Source organism: Pyrus communis, chromosome 3 (assembly GCF_041283825.1).
Source record: "Pyrus communis isolate YQ-2024b chromosome 3, ASM4128382v1, whole genome shotgun sequence".
In the NCBI taxonomy this organism is placed as follows: domain Eukaryota; kingdom Viridiplantae; phylum Streptophyta; class Magnoliopsida; order Rosales; family Rosaceae; genus Pyrus; species Pyrus communis.
Window position 1 is genome coordinate 28,794,010 of NC_142567.1, and position 15,952 is coordinate 28,809,961.

Sequence of the window (15,952 nt, forward strand, 5' to 3'; positions counted from 1 at the left end):
AAATAAGTGATTGAGATTAAAAGTACAAAATGTAAATAATAATTGTAGAAATTGAATCCAACATTGAGGTCCTGCCCGAAACTTATACTTTATTTTCACATCCAACATGATCCTCTTTGAATTCTTTTGATGATAATTCTAAATATTTGTAAATTGTGTTTATTTATTATGTATTGTGCGAATAATTTTTATCAAATACTATTTGTATTTAATTTTAAATAAAAATATTTAAAATAATTTTTAATTACACGATATATAATTCACTGATTTTTTAAATTCTCACAAAAGAAATTCGACAAGAATTCGAATTCCGCTCACACGAAACTGTTTTGGAATTACAGTAAAAATAATGACACGAGGATGGTGGAGAATAGTGACAAGACGATGCCATGTGACAAGAGGATGGTGGGGGCCATGTGATCATATCATATGGAAAAATGTTGAGGTCCAAATATATTGCGTGATTCTTTTTACTGTATTTTTCCAAACTCCACCAATTACTACTTTATGTTTGCCGTGTGTGGTCCGCTGGATTATTGATCAAAAAATTATCAAGTCGTCTCACCGGTCATGAACATGAAGTAATCTTAACAGCCTTTCCCAAGAACAATTTTCAGCTTCCCAACTTCAAATACTTGATCAGAATTAGCCCCTTGGCCACGAAGAGAGAAAATGGCTTTGGTTGGAGAGGCTTTGCTCTCCGGTTCGATCCAGGTGCTGTGCGACAAGATTGCCTCCGGACAGTTCGTGGACTTCTTCCGGGCAAGAAGACTCGACCATTCACTCATGGGCAAACTGAAGGCGACGTTGATGACCCTCCATGCAGTGCTCAACGATGCAGAGGAGAAGCAGATCGTCAACCCTGCCGTCGAGATGTGGCTGGACGAGCTCAAACATGCTGTGTTCGATGCCGAGGATTTGGTGGATGAGATCGATGCTGAAGCTTTGCGTTGCAAGGCGGAAGATCAGACTAAGAAAACCCAGGTGTGGGACATCCTTTCTACCTCTCTTAATCCTTTTCATTATAAAGGCTTGAATGGTAGAATAAAAGATTTATTCAACGAGTTGGAACACCTTGCAAAACAAAAAGACATCCTCGGTCTTAGGGGAGGTGTTGTGGGCAAGGTTTCACAAAGAACTCCCACAACTTCTGTTGTTGAGGACGGATTTTGTACCTACGGAAGGGAAGGAGATGAGGAAAAGTTAAAAGCTCTGCTGCTGCTATCTGACAATGAAAGTAGCAGTAATTTTTCTGTAGTCCCTGTCGTTGGAATGGGTGGGGTTGGTAAGACGACTCTTGCTCAACTGCTTTACAACGATGAACAAGTTAAAGAGCTCTTTGATACTAATGCCTGGGTTTGTGTTTCCGAACAGTATGAGGCTTTGAGGGTTATTAAGACCCTTATTGAGGAAATCACTAAAAAGCCTTGCGACAATTTGGAGATGAATTCCCTTGAAGTTCAACTAAGGCAACAATTGAGGGGAAAGAGATTCTTACTTGTCCTGGATGACCTTTGGAATGAAAACTACGGTGACTGGGATCGGCTACGAACTCTTTTCACATATGGGGCAAAGGGAAGCAAGGTCATTGTAACAACAAGGAGTAGACGTGTTGCATCCATCGTGCACAATACTATTCCTATTCACGACTTAGAAGAATTGTCGGATGGAGATTGTTGGTTGTTGCTAGCAAAACATGCATTCAGAAATGAAAACCCTGGTGCACATCCAGACTTGGTTGAAATTGGTAAGCAAATTGCACGTAAGTGCAACGGTTTGCCTCTAGCTGCAAAAACGCTAGGGGGTCTCTTAAGTTGCAACCTAGACTACAAGGAATGGAATCACATATTGAATAGCAATCTTTGGGATCTACAACATGCTGATAGTGTTCTTCCTTCTCTAAGATTGAGCTACCACTATCTTCCAACTTACTTGAAACGATGCTTTGCTTATTGCTCAATTTTTCCGAAGGACTATGAATTTGAAAAGGAAAATGTTATTCTACTATGGATGGCAGAAGGTTTAATTCCACATGCAGAGAACGAGAAGGCAATGGAGGAGGTTGGTGAAAGATACTTTGATGAACTGTTATTGCGGTCACTATTTCAAAGGCCAAGATTGGATCGACCAAGTTTCACAATGCATGATCTTACCAATGACTTGGCTATGTTTGTTTCTGGAAAGTTTTGTTTTAGGTTGGAGCAGAAAAATTCACATGAAGTTCCTGACAGAGTTCGCCACTTGTCGTATATGCGAGGAAAATTTGATACATCTTCAAAATTTGAGCCACTAGAAGGAGTCAAGTGTTTGCGTACCTTCCTTCCAGTGTCTTTAGCACCATATAAGGGTTGGGAACTTGAATATGTAAGCAATAAGGTTCTAGATGATTTACTACCAGCACAAAAATATTTACGGGCATTTTCATTGTCAATATACAGAAACATCACTCACTTACCTGATTCCATTGGCAACCACATACACTTGCGCTACATTGATCTCTCTTATACGACAATTAAAAGGTTACCAGATACAGTGTGTTCCCTCTACAATTTACAAACTCTGTTGTTGAAAGGTTGTTCTTCTCTTGTTGAATTGCCTGCAGACATGAGGAAATTGATTCATTTACGTCATCTTGATATTGGTAGAACCAACATAAAAGAGATGCCCGTGCATATGGGTAGACTAAAAAGTTTGAGAACGCTGACAGATTTTGTGCTGGGGAAATCTACTGGGTCAAGCGTTGCAGAACTGAGGGAATTGTCGCACCTTGGAGGAAAAATTTCTATCTTGAATCTGCAAAATGCAGTCGGTGCAATTGATGCCTTGCTGAAGGATAAGAAAGATCTCAAAAAGGTAAAGTTGGCATGGGGTCCTGAAGTTTCCGATGATTCCGTAAAGGAGAGACATGTACTCGAAAGACTACAACCTTGTGTAAATTTGGTGAAACTAACCATCAAGCGTTATGGCGGAACCAGTTTCCCGATTTGGGTGGGAGACTCTTCCTTCTCCAACTTACAAGTGATGCGTCTCATTGGTTGTGGTAATTGCATTTCATTGCCCCCAGTTGGTCAGCTACCTGCTCTGAAAGAGCTCTACGTAGAAAGCATGGAATCAGTTGTGAGTGTTGGTGTTGAGTTGTACGGGGGAAATCAACAATTTCAATGTTTAGAGAAGCTAGAGTTTTGGAATATGCCAGAGTGGGAGGAATGGCAGCCAAGTCCAAGTGGAGGTGAAAGTCCAAACTTTCCTCGTCTTAAGGAGTTGACATTAGACAATTGTCCGAAGCTGAGAGGAAACTTGCCCACTCATCTTCCTTCCTTGAAAATCCTTCGGGTCGATGGATGTAAGGTTCTACACGAAAACAGGACCAGCAATACCCTGAACACGGAATCTTTACGAGGATCTCTTGAAAAACTGACAATAGACGGATGCCCGGGTCTCTCATTGTTACTAGAGTCGACGGAGACGCTGCCGTCGCTTCGGATGTTTGTTATGTCTGATCTTGGTGGGAGAGAATGGTTGCCGCAAATGGTGCACAACAGCAATCGTCTTCAAAGTTTGAGTTTATATAGATGTTCCTCACTCTTGTCGTTCCCTACAAATGGTCTGCCCCCCACGCTGACGTCACTCAAAACTCAAGGATGCAGGAAATTAGAATTCCTATCACGTGAGATGATGGCCAAATTGACTTCCCTTCAGTCATTGCGTCTAGATGGGAGCTGTGATTCTCTGAGGTCGTTCCCTTTGGGCATTTTCCCCAACCTTTCATCTCTTTTTATCCAAAGTTGTCAGAATCTGGAATCCCTTTCAGTTGAAGGAGGAGCTGATGAAAATCTCAGCCATCTAAACTCCCTGTCTATTTGGCATTGTCCAAATCTTGTCTCCTTTGCCGACGGGGGATTGCCCACTCCCAACCTCACTTCCTTGATAGTCATACACTGCAGGAATTTGAAGTTGTTACCGGACCGAATGCACACCCTCACCGCCCTTCAACATTTGTCGATAGACCGTCTTCCAAATGGGGGTTTGCCTCCCAACCTACAATCATTTAGGATCTCAGGAAACAAGGATCTGCTGGAGACGTTGCTCAATGAACAGCTGCTCCCTGCCACTCTTCACACTCTCGAAATCTATCATGTATCGAATCTGAAATCTTTGGACGGAAAGGGATTTGAGCACCTCACTTCTCTTCAACGCCTACAAATTTTAAGCTGCAAGAGTCTCGAATTCCTGCCAAAAGAGGGTTTTCCGGCATCTCTTTCTTATGTCAGCATCAGAGATTGCCCTTGTTTGAAGAAGGGAAAAGATTGGAGTAACATAGCTCGCATTCCTTGCATAGACATAGATGATGAAATCACCATATGAGCTTTCATTTCACTCTCTAACTCTCAACTCTCAAGAAAAAAAACCAGGTACTTTTATTATTTATTCTTAAATTGATTGTCCTCAGCAATATTCCAGCTTAAATTAAAGCTTCAGAGTCTAATTACGATGAAATTACAGGAGAGTGCGAGGGGAGTGAATTATTTCTAGTCTGATACTGTGGAACTACTTGGGGGTCGATATATATGATTCTCCTGCAGGTACTTGTGTATATGTATACTGCTGCAGTTTCCATATGGCGGAATGCTTACTCATCTTTCATCTTGTGGTAGGTGCATATACAAACACCATGGTTGAAGAGAGCATGGCTTATTAGCACCGCTTGCTAGAATGCCAGTGTAAATAGACTTGGTGGCTATCTGCTACGCCTACAGATTTCAGTGTAAGTAGTTGAACACTTGAGTGTAATTTGTTCTTCCTTTATGGATCAATATAATTCAACTATGCAATCAGTCAGGACAACATGATGGGACTAACATATTTGTCGGCTTGTTTTCTATATATTAGCATTCTTCTCACCATTGTGGATTTCATGAGCAATCAAGAGAATATTCAAAGTTGCATCTGGACTTGGAGGTTTGTTTTCTATATATTAGCGTGTGTGATGTAGCAAGTTAAAAAACGAAGAAAAAAATTATTAAACATTGCAGATTTCCTCACTATATATGCAGGTAATCATTTGATTCGTTAACTGCTCTAGAGGAAGATGCCATGGAGAAATAGATGATGATAAGCCTTAACCCAAGTTTGATGGTGAAAGTTGGAGCAGCCGGCTCTCAAATTTAGAAACCTTCTTGGTAAGTACCAACTCAACCATGGTAGTGCTTCATGTACATGATAGCACATAGCAGGATTTCCCAGTTGCTAAGGGGTCCATTCATTGTTTTTCTGATTCATATGCAGCCACACACTTTGTTGCTGCCTGTGCAGCACAGGGGTTCATTTTTCTCTACCACGTACATTTTAGGCCATGACACTAAGTCGTTGGCTGCCAATGGCGGTTGATTTGGAGGCTGCTGCTATGGAAGTGGATATAATTCCACTCTATCTTTGGCAGGACTGTAGCAAAAGGAGAAGCATTATTGTTGTTGGCAGGACTGTGCTGCCAAATGCGAGAATTTGAAGTTGCTGCTGGCCCAAATGCACACCCTCACCGCCCTTCAACATTTGTGGATACAAAATCTTCCAAATCTGGGTTCACCTGCACGAGGGGTTTTGCCTCCCAACCTACGAACATTTTGGATCGAAAATTGTGAGAGACTGATGCCTTCAGTGGAGTGGGGATTGCAAGGACTTGCCCCTCTCCGAGAATTTCGGGTCCAAGGAAACAAGGATCCGTTGGAGATGTTGCTCCGGGAACAGCTGCTCCTTGCCACTCTTCACAATCTCTGGATCTCTATACTTTCAAATCTGAAATCTTTCGACGAAAGGGACTTGAGCATCTCACTTCTCTTCAACAGCTACAAATTTCAAGCTGCGAGAGTCTCGAATTCCTGCCGGAAGAGGGTTTGCCGGCATTTCTTTCTTATCTGAGCATCTGGGGTTGTCCTTCTCTGAAGAAGAGGTATCGGAAAAAGAAGGGAAAAGATTGGAGAAACATATCTTGCATTCCTTGCATAAAGATAGATGATGAAATCACCATATGAGCCTTCATTTCACTCTCTCCAACTCTCAACTCTCAAGACAAAGCCAGGTACGTATTTAGTACAACTTATCTGTTGCTATGTTAAATTGATTGTCCTCAAATTTTCCAACAAAATTCAAAGTTAATTTGACACTTATCTGTATTTAGCACCACTTAACTGTGTCTGGACGAATGCCAGTACATTGCGTTACCATACAAGGAGGCTGACAAGGATGCTGGTTGTTCCTCTACAGTTTTCACCACAAGGATATATCAATCTTCAGTTGAACACTGATGATTTGTAAATTGTAATTTACCGTCCTTTTCTTTTGCTTTCTTCATTTTGCCTTGTCTATATTTGCATTTATAATATCGGGTATTTTTTTAACAGTGGAATCGAACTATGCTATGTCCCCCTTGGAGAATTTCAGAACAGGGGAAGTGAGGATCTGTTGGAGACATTGCTCAAACAAGAGCGGCTCTCTTCCACTCACATCGTCTGGACGATCAAGTTTGAAATCTGTGGACCAAAACACCACGCACTCTCGGAATTCCTGCCCGGAGAAGGACCACAGCAGCAATGCATCATCGTTTGTCTTGCATTCCTGCCAGAAGAGGATTTGCCGCCATCTCTTTCTTTTTCGAGGACCACCAAAATGTTTGTTCTTCTCTGAACAAGAGGTGTGCAAAGAATATGAATGGAAAAGATTGAGGCAATATGGTTCACATTCCTTGCAACTTTCATTGATGCAAATCAAAGTTGGAACTTTGAACCGCTTTTTTTTTTTCTTTTTTCTTTTTTCTTTATAATTTTGTACTTAGAACTTTCAGCAAGGCTGGTTTCCCTGTTTATCCCTCTTTGGAGCTGTTCATCAATGGCGAATGGTTCTTACAACTTCTTTCGTGTAAACGTTTGTACCTTTTCTTTTCCATCGTTTTTGTTAAAGATTTGTGGTGGAGGTAGTTCCGAATCGTTTCACTTTTTTTCGCTCAAGTTTTGAGTTTAAACGTTGCAGATCAAATTATTTATGAAGCAGGATCTAAAAAAAACAGATAAGATAATCTACACTAAATTCATCTAAATTATGGATATAAAAACGGAAATTCGAATTTTGGTGTAAAAGAGAAAGAACGCTGCTCTATGCTAGTTGGTGTAGCAAATTTGTATATATATTTTTTATCTTATTAAAAAAGGGACTAGCTAGTGGCTTTGCCATGTCCACTCTTTCAGAGGCTAGGACTCACAGAGGCGTTTCGACCTCCTCCGACCATCATCGTGTGATTCACTAGCACCAAAAATCGAACTTAGAACATGTCTTGTGAAATATGGATCTAAAATTCGTTCCTAATCACTGAGCCATCTTGTAATGGTTAAATTTGTATATGCTATACATAAACTTACACACGCCCATACGAAAATATATACATTTCATCCTTAAGGAAGATGATTGGGAGGTTAAAAGTAAAACCAGGTATGGTGCCAAAAAATGCAGCAGCAGCCGGAGATGCTGACCAAATTACTCGGTAGCTCAGGCGATTGCCCTTCTGCCAATGGAACTTGTTACTCTTCTTAACTACAATCAATCTGCAAATTATCTGGCATAACAATTACGACAGAATCCCATACATAAGAAAAAAGCTCTGCGCATTTCAGCTACATTTCGGCCTGAAAGGGTGTCGCATGCTCAAGAAACTGTTCACAAATAGACTTTGAAAATCTGCAAGGAGAAACGAAAACCAATTATTACAAGTATTTTGGTTTTGATAGGCGGTAACTGAAGGCATTTTACATTTTGCAGAAGGAAAATTGCTCTTTTAACAACGAAACTGCCAGCATAAACTTAGTTTAGGAGACCGAAAGGGAAAAGGAGAAGGTAACATTACCTCTTCTTGACCGAAAGCTCATATTCTAGGTGACTGAAGAATATAACTGAACATAGATTAACACATTCTGCTGTTGTTCAATTGATGCTTTCGGGGCAAGAGGACTGCAAATGAGCATTTTCGAACTTAGTCCAGCAGTACCTAAACATTGACTAGCCAAAAGGACAAAGCAGTAGCTACTAAGACCATGGCTTTAAACCATAAAAGTACCTTCAGATATGCAGCAAAAGCTTTCTGGGGGGAAGATCGTCTCTGGGTCTGCTCTATTCTGGGAAGAAGCAGCGAAAGCCAGGCAGTTTTTACTGTACAAAACAGAACCAATTTAGAGAAGTGCATCCGAGTTGACAGTTCCAAAGGGTACGCAATATATGCCATTCCTTAGGATACACATCGCTAGGATTATTGCGATGCTCTATAATTTGAAGATCATATTCCATCTATAACAACAATTGAAAAAAAATAGAACAGAAATATATGCCATTCCTTAAGATACACATCGCTAGGATTATTGCGATGCTCTATAATTTGAAGATCATATTCCATCTATAACAACAATTGAAAAAAAAATACCTTGACCACGAAGGAATAAATTTATTATTTGGTATGATACTGTCGTCATCGTCATTCTCATCATCTGATTCTTTGTATGGTGAGATGTCATAAGACTGTTCTTGACTTGTAATGGCAACTGAATTCTTCATTGCTCTGTCTGAATTGCTCAGTACCTTAAATATCACAGGAAATGTCAGCACGAGGCTTTACAAAGAAAGTAAAAGTGCATGAAACGAAAGTATGGAGCTAATCATGCATAAGAAGACTTTCTAACGGTGGTTCATATTTAAGTATACAATAAGCTACTAGTAGTTTTAACAGAAGATAAGTCTTGCAATTAGACTGGTGTAGCCTTCTTTCCTATATTGCGGTATAAAGACAGCAAAGGGGAAGGCCTCATAATAGTTAAAACCCAACAAGTTTAAAGGTCCTATGCAAACTACAATAACAGAGGATTATCACCATGCTCCAGCCTGCACAAGTAAAAGCACTCAACATATGCAAGTAGATCCTAAGATATGGTGGGTATTGGTTGTTAAAAAATCATTTGCATTTACCTCTGCTTTATATCCATAATTACTCGAGGCCTCGTGGAACTCTTCGTGGACAATACTTTCTTTTCCAGCATTGCTTAGTCTCCGAAATATTTCTGTTATTGTCATAACCCTTTTCTTCCTCCATTTTCTTACCCCCAGGGCCTCTTCCATCCTACACAAGATTTAACATTGCAATAAGATAGATATAATGAAATGAGGCAGACCATAAAGAATCATACAATGGCCTGGGTTTTCATTTCTTTCTCTACCTTTTCTGCAGGTACCTTGTCTTCATGTTCTCTCTTGTTTCTACGTGCTTCAATACGCATTCTTTTTCTTTCCTTCTCCTTCCTTTCTTCCTCTTCCCTTTGTCTCTTCTTTGATGCCATATCTGCCTCTTTTTTCTTCCTCTCTTCTTCCATCTTCTTCTTCTGCAACTCCAACTGCTTCATATTCTCCTGCTCCATTCTTGAGCGCTCAAGTTTCAAGGCTTCCTTCTTCATCTTGCGTTCATTCTCTTTCTTTTCTGCCTGACGCTTTGCAGCTTCAGCTGCCTCCAGGGCCTTCACTTTGACCTCCCTCTTCCCTGCAAGAAAGCACAAATAGGTCAAAATACTGGATCAAGTCATTGGAGAAAAAGAAGAAACAAAGAGAAGAAATATATCCCAGAATGCTCACAATGACAATGATACAATAAAAAAAACAAATGAATCACTATCAAGCTCCTTATGACAAGATGAAGTCACCTATAAAATACTTATGGATGATAATGGGGCAACTCAGTTTTCATGGGACTTTCAAATATGCACTTTAATTTTTACTTGATGATCCCAGACATTCATTGCTAATTTACATTCCAAATAAAATATACCCTAATTCAGTAAAAATAAAACCATCATCCATACTGTAACCCAGTTTAGACATACAATTGTGATCCACACTCAGAAAAACAATCATATGGAATATGTACATGTAATGCAACATCTAAAGTTCAAAGATTAAGATTACTAGTAACAAATTACCTGTTACAACTGCAGCTGCTTGTTTCTGTTGAACAAGTGGAATGAAAGAAGTCATGCTGGACACAATATTGTTACGCTTCGGCTCCTGCTCTGATAAACTTGAACCACCTTTTCTCAAACTTGTTTTTCCAGATAATTTTGGTTTACTGAACCTGCTATGAAGTGATCCAGTGGTCCTCTTAATATCGTTTGTTCCTCGTGACATGCTCAGGTTCTCCTTATTGTTATTCTTCTCTTGCTGCGGTTTTGGATTCCAAGCCTCTGTTTGAAGCTCTTATGAGTGCCTGTTAAGCTGAATTCAGTGTTGACGGAATCTAGACTAAGTCTATCTGCATATGGCTCAGCTTTAGAAACTGATGCAGGAGGGTTTGGAATCTCAGTAATGTCAGCAAGTGGTACTCTTGTATTGACCTATCTAATGCATTTGAAACACTTTCATCTTGGAAAGTATCAGCTGCCTCATCTGCATTCTCATTTTCTTCACTAATGCAGGGAAGCTCCAGATTTAAGCTTCCTCGCTTCCTTGAACTGCTAGTCCTTGAACCAGTTATATCCCAGAGTTTCCCAACTGGAGACAGATAAGGTTTCTTAGTATCCCAACCAGATTGACCACTATGATTTAAGAGGCAATCAGAATAGGACCTTCCATAAAACGCCTGGCCAACTTCCTCACTCGAGTAACTATGACTATCCTTTAATTGTCTGACAGCATCATTCATGGTCCTCATATCCACACCCTCTAGAAGCCCAGTTGGAACGGATTGGTAGAGATTTGGAATTTTGTGCAACTTATTTGAAGCTGAAGAGCACGCTACTGGAGTTTGCATGCAAGCAGATTGGCACAGGTGCTCCAGAATGCTGGCATGTTCAATTGCAGTGCTTGGAAGGTTCCCCTCGTCAAAGCTAATTCCCTTTCCAGCAATGCTTGTTGGTTCATCATCTGTCTGCATAACGAACCCCTCAAGCTCAGGCGTTCTATCATCTGAACCAATCAAATCCAAGGATTGGCCATGTGGAGATCGAAAATTGCTGGTCCCTCCGAGATCAAATCTCATTTCCTGCATTGCTCTTCCAGCGCAAGTCAAATGTTCAGCATTTCCTGTTGTAAGATTATCCTCACGAGTTAGTGAAACAGTAGTCTCTTCCATGCATTGACTTCCTGTTTCCTCCATCATACCAGTCTGCTTCATCAAACTTAGGATTGAAGCTTCAAATTCTTTATCCGTGAAAACGAAAGGTGCATTACCACTTGTATCCCCGCATCCCAAGGTGATTCTACCCTGTCAGACACAATCTTATGCATTAGAAAAGATCAAATAAAAGTAGACAAGCAACCTGTCTGATTTAAGAGAACAAAACTAACCTGCATTATTTCTGAAATCACAACATTATAACCCACACTACTTTTGAAAGTGAACTTGTAGACATCGAAATTTCAGTAAAACAAATGTTCACCAATGCATTAAAGTTTTGACGTGTCAAGGCATACATGGCATACGCCACGTGTTGTACAAATTGTACACATGGCGTGTGACTCAACAAAATAGGAAGAAATACCCTTGAAGGATTAAACAAGTTTTTCTTCTCATTTTGGGCAATGACAAGGCAAGTACATTTCAATCCATTGAGGATCAAAACAAGTTTTTCTTCTCATGTTGGGCAATGACAAGGTAAGCACACTTCAATCCATTACGGATCAAAGAAAGTTTTTCTCATTTGGGCAATGACAAAGCATACACATTTCAAGTTTAAAATGGTATTAAGTGGGAAATTAGGCCATAAGTTACACCACTTCAATTTCAATATTGCATTAAGTGGGAAATTAGGCCATAAGTTACACCACTTCAATTTCAATATTGCATTAAGTGAGAAAATTAGGCAATGATGCTTGGAAAGGAAAAAAATATTTTGTGGTGGTGATTCATTCTCAAAGCCTATAAATAGGCTTCTCCATCAAGGAATTCACAAATACATTTCTCTACTCCCAAATTGGAAGAGAATTCCCCAAATCCTTGAAGCTTTGAAACTCCAAAGCTCTCGAGCATCCAAATTCCCAAGAATTCCGAAGGATCAAGAAAGCATTCTTCGTTCTTCGTCAAATCCTCCTTCAAGATCAAGCCCCAACGGCCCTTGAAGAACTCCCACCAACTCAAGATCAAGCCCCGACGGCCCCTTGAAGAAAGTGTTCATCATTCATCATCCGTTCATCCTAAGGTCAAGCCCCAACGGCCCTTTGGATCAACAACCTCAACAAACCCATACACCCATTCTTCAAGATCAAGCCCAACGCCCCTTGAAGATCCGTTCAACAACTGTTCATCCAAGATCAAGCCCCGACGGTCCTTGGATCAACAAACAAATCCACACATCTATTCTTCAAGATCAAGCCCAAAAGCCCTTGAAGAAAACCAATTGTTCATTCAAGATCAAGCCTCGACGGCCCTTGAAGAAAACCAACCGTTCTTCAAGATCAAGCCCAAAAGCCCTTGAAGATCCGCTCATCCATCAACATTCAAGATCAAGCCCCGAAGGCCCTTGAAGAAACTTACAACTGTTCATCCAAGATCAAGCCTCGACGGCCCTCGGATCAACAAATCTAGATCTTACGGAGATAGAATCAGAGGACCAAATTTAAGAGAGATCGTAACCCCAAAAATCATTAAACACCAAAAATATTATTTTGTACACGTTATTCTGGTTTCTTGTTTCAAGGAATCTTTCGTGTTCACAAATTTGGCACGCCCGGTGGGACATCTCTACCTCTCATCTCTATCCTCAAATCATCGAAAAACGCAAATGGCATCAAGAAAGGATCAAGCTGTTCCTGCAATCAAAGCAAAGAATAAGAACATCATCGCCGCAAGTGGTGATATTTCGGGCACCATAACCCGAAGTAAGGCAAGAGCTCTTTTTGCCGCGGCTTCCGCCCCTGCATTAACTCTGTCAAAGGAACAAAAGCACCTGAGGCACGAGCCTGTGATCACCCTAGCCTCGCTAAGGGCATCAAGAGGGGAAATCCTGAGGAAATACTCAGAGTCCCTACTCTCCGACGCTGATTCGAGCGGCAGTACAACCATGCAAGTCATGACCACTGGAGTAACTTCAATCGAGGAGCAGCTAGCTCAGATGAATGAAGCAATCGCAAAGCTCACACAGACTGCAGAGGAGAAAAACTTGCAAACCGCCGGACTCATCAACCGTCTGGAGGCACAACATGGCCTCAAAATGAAACCAAGCTCTCTTCCAACTAAGAAGACTGAAGAAGGCTTTAACCCAAATGCCTACGAACTCATGTCAAAGGCTAGGCATGACTTTGCTTCCTCTTCAAATCTTGGAAAGAAGGTTTCAAACACCGTCAATGACAAAGATCGTGACCTCATCGAGACTCAAAAGAAGTTGAAGGAGCATGATTACGGAGTTGACAACAACAAAGCTGGACTTGGCTTCACACCAAATACACCCGTGAAGATTTCAAGCAAAGTGAAGAAAGCTAGCGCTCAACACATCAGCGTGAGCATTGAACAAGACCAAAAAGAGCCTAAACCCGCCCCTCGGACATCGGTCTTCGATAGGATGAGCCATTCAAGCTCCAGAATTTCAGTGCTTAATCGCATTGGTAGTCAAGGCCGAACCTCTGTCTTCAAGAGGCTTAACGCGCCAACATCCCAAAGCTCTGTTTTTGAAAGGTTGTTAAAGCCTAAGAAACAAAGCAACACAACTATCTCTCCTCTGCGACGATCAGCTTCGGAAAGATTTGAAGATAATGAGAAGCCTTTTGGAAAGAGGAAGACAACACCAAAGGAAGAAAAGTTCGATGGGTTAGCAGAAAAAGGCGACGTTCGAAGCTTGATTCCTTCAAGGATGAAGCGCCAAGCAATCCTAGAGGTCGACACAAAAGGACCACTGAAAGTAAGGAGGCGCATCATCGTCCACACTGGCAAATCTTCATGCCAACAAACCCAAGAGGACGGCACTGAAGATGAAATCCCTAAGAAAGATGTCACTTCTGGCTCTTTCGACTCAAAGTCTTCACCTCGACTGTTGGGGGCATGCTCCAAGTCAAGTGAAATTGAAGGATGGACTCATGTCACTCCGAAGAAACTGCACGAGAAACATATGTCTTCTCCACAAGTGCACCAATCAGAAAGGAGGGAAAGCAGCTTTCGCCAACCTCCAAAGCAATGTGAAAATGTTGAAGATAAGAAAATTTCAACACAAAGATCGTTCATGCGCGATCTCTTCTTCATCGAAGACTTATTCAATTTCTCGATCAAGGCTCCTTGCTATGAAGATTGTGAAGAATGCCTTTCGAAGATCGCTTCGAAGAAATTGGACAAGCAACAACCATCTTGTCCACAAGCTCCTTGTCTGCACGAGTTGAAACTGCAAACGACACCACAAGCTCCTCGTTCGCACGAGCCTAAAAGGTGACACCAAACGCTCATTGCCTGCACGAGCGGAAACTGCAAACGGCACCAAACGCTCCTTGCCTGCACGAGCTGAAACTGCAAACGGCACCAAAACGCTCCTTGCATGCACGAGCTGAAACTGCAAACGGCACCAAAACGCTCATTGCCTGCACGAGCTGAAACTGCAAACGGCACCAAACGCTCCTGGTCCGCATGAGCATAAAAGGCGACAACTAACGCTCCTGGTTTGCACGAGCATAAAAGGCGACATCAATTGCTCCTTGCCTGCACGAGCTGAAACTGCAAACGGCACCAAAACGCTCATTGCCTGCACGAGCTGAAACTGCAAACGGCACCAAACGCTCCTTGCCTGCACGAGCTGAAACTGCAAACGGCACCAAAACGCTCCTGGCCCGCAAGAGCATAAACTGTGTACGGCAAAATCATTAAAAAAAAAAAAAAAACAAAAAAACAAAAAAAAATCATCACTCATTTGAACTACGTCATGACTTGATCCCTCCTCAACCAAGGGTACGTAGGCAACTTGAAACTTCAAAACTTCAAGTATAGTCACATCATCAAAAAAAAAAAAAAAAAAAAAAAAAAAAAAGAGGAAATAACACATCTTGGTGATGTATATGTTTTATCTGTATTTAGCACAATACACTAAATAAGTAAAGCATGTTCATTGATCTCCGAGAAATTACAAGTGCGTACAAAAAAAAAAAAAAAAAAAAAGAGATGGAGCTTTCATAAAGGTTGTTCACGTGAAGCCCCACTACTTGGGAAAACTACAGAAGCGGGAGGCATCAAATAAGAGGCCTCAATACTTGGTGGAACGCTAGATGAGCCAGGAAAAAGGTGCCTCTGGAAGAAAGCAGCAAGCCTTTGACGGTCACTTTGAATTCGACCACTGGATTCTTGCAGCTCATCAAGCTTCCTCTTCATGCCCGTCGAATAGTTATTTGCAAGCACATGCAAACTTCTATTCTCGTGCTTAAGCTGTTTGATCTCTTGCTTAAGAGTTTCCACCTCCGCCATCAATGATTCCACTTGGCGGGATCGAGCAAGTAGGCGTTGGCCCATGTTGGACACAGAGCCTGCGCACTGAACACTGAGAGTTAGGGACTCTTGAACGGCCAACTCATCGGACCGTTCTGAAAGCAGCCTACTATCTTTTGGAGTGAGGAAGTTCCTAGCTACTATCGTAGCTGTTGTTGCGTCCTTCATCACAGAATCTTCACCTGTCAAATGGCCATTAGAAGATAAGAAATAAGGGCACCATACATTTACCTGACGCGGCGCACTCGGATCACTGCTGAGACTCAAATCTAAGCAAATGTTAGACGGGTTAGCCATTGTCAAAAGGTTAAAAGAGAAAGGTGGATGGAGTAAAATCAGAAAGGGCCGAAGACGATTTTCACAAACGGGCGATCTTCAAAGTGTGCATGTTGGAGGTAATCGATACCTCTATAAAAAGCCAAGGCGACACGACCACCGATTCAAAAAATCGGATTTTCCTGCGTGAAGTTCGGCGACGCT

At 41.4% G+C, this 15,952-nt stretch overlaps 1 protein-coding gene and 2 pseudogenes across 11 annotated transcripts in view; 2 read left to right on the forward strand and 1 right to left on the reverse strand.

Moving 5' to 3' along the window:
• LOC137715176 (putative disease resistance RPP13-like protein 1 pseudogene) overlaps positions 1 to 15,952 on the forward strand; it is a 53,573-nt pseudogene that overhangs the window by 19,157 nt on the left and 18,464 nt on the right. For 2 of the 4 annotated variants that reach the window (XR_015961086.1, XR_015961080.1), the window contains 3 exons: positions 4,656 to 4,765; positions 4,891 to 4,959; positions 5,055 to 5,180. The exons of 1 other annotated variant lie outside the window; for it this stretch is intronic. The product of XR_015961086.1 is annotated as a putative disease resistance RPP13-like protein 1 pseudogene, transcript variant X12 (transcript). Of the gene's footprint in view, positions 1 to 4,503; positions 4,584 to 4,655; positions 4,766 to 4,890; positions 4,960 to 5,054; positions 5,181 to 15,952 lie in introns of all 4 variants that reach the window. One more of the 4 variants, XR_015961085.1, reaches the window with a different exon arrangement.
• LOC137715177 (putative disease resistance RPP13-like protein 1) lies at positions 507 to 6,970 on the forward strand. 6 transcript variants are annotated; one of them, XM_088691748.1, is made up of 8 exons: positions 507 to 4,412; positions 4,504 to 4,583; positions 4,656 to 4,765; positions 4,891 to 4,959; positions 5,055 to 5,180; positions 5,287 to 6,076; positions 6,176 to 6,315; positions 6,399 to 6,970. In XM_088691748.1, the coding sequence occupies exon 1, from the start codon at positions 673 to 675 to the stop codon at positions 4,363 to 4,365; it is 3,693 nt and encodes a 1,230-aa protein (XP_088547874.1). In that variant the 5' UTR covers positions 507 to 672; the 3' UTR covers positions 4,366 to 4,412; positions 4,504 to 4,583; positions 4,656 to 4,765; positions 4,891 to 4,959; positions 5,055 to 5,180; positions 5,287 to 6,076; positions 6,176 to 6,315; positions 6,399 to 6,970. The 6 variants fall into 6 exon arrangements, with proteins under 6 accessions (XP_088547874.1, XP_088547877.1, XP_088547875.1 ...); XM_088691751.1 differs by having other exon boundaries at positions 5,314 to 6,076; XM_088691749.1 differs by having other exon boundaries at positions 5,441 to 6,076.
• LOC148698280 (uncharacterized) lies at positions 7,160 to 11,302 on the reverse strand (annotated as a pseudogene). Its single transcript, XR_015961094.1, has 7 exons — positions 10,002 to 11,302; positions 9,249 to 9,565; positions 9,001 to 9,151; positions 8,462 to 8,616; positions 8,102 to 8,193; positions 7,892 to 7,995; positions 7,160 to 7,725 (listed from the first exon to the last, which is right to left on the reverse strand). The product of XR_015961094.1 is annotated as an uncharacterized LOC148698280 (transcript).

Excerpts from the sequence above, each read along its gene's own strand:
- LOC137715177 (XM_088691753.1), top strand. The coding sequence starts at position 673 with ATGGCTTTGGTTGGAGAGGCTTTGCTCTCCGGTTCGATCCAGGTGCTG. Across the intron at positions 4,252-5,822 it reads TGCCAAAAGAGGGTTTTCCG|CATCTCACTTCTCTTCAACA; the intron begins GCATCTCTTTCT and ends AAGGGACTTGAG.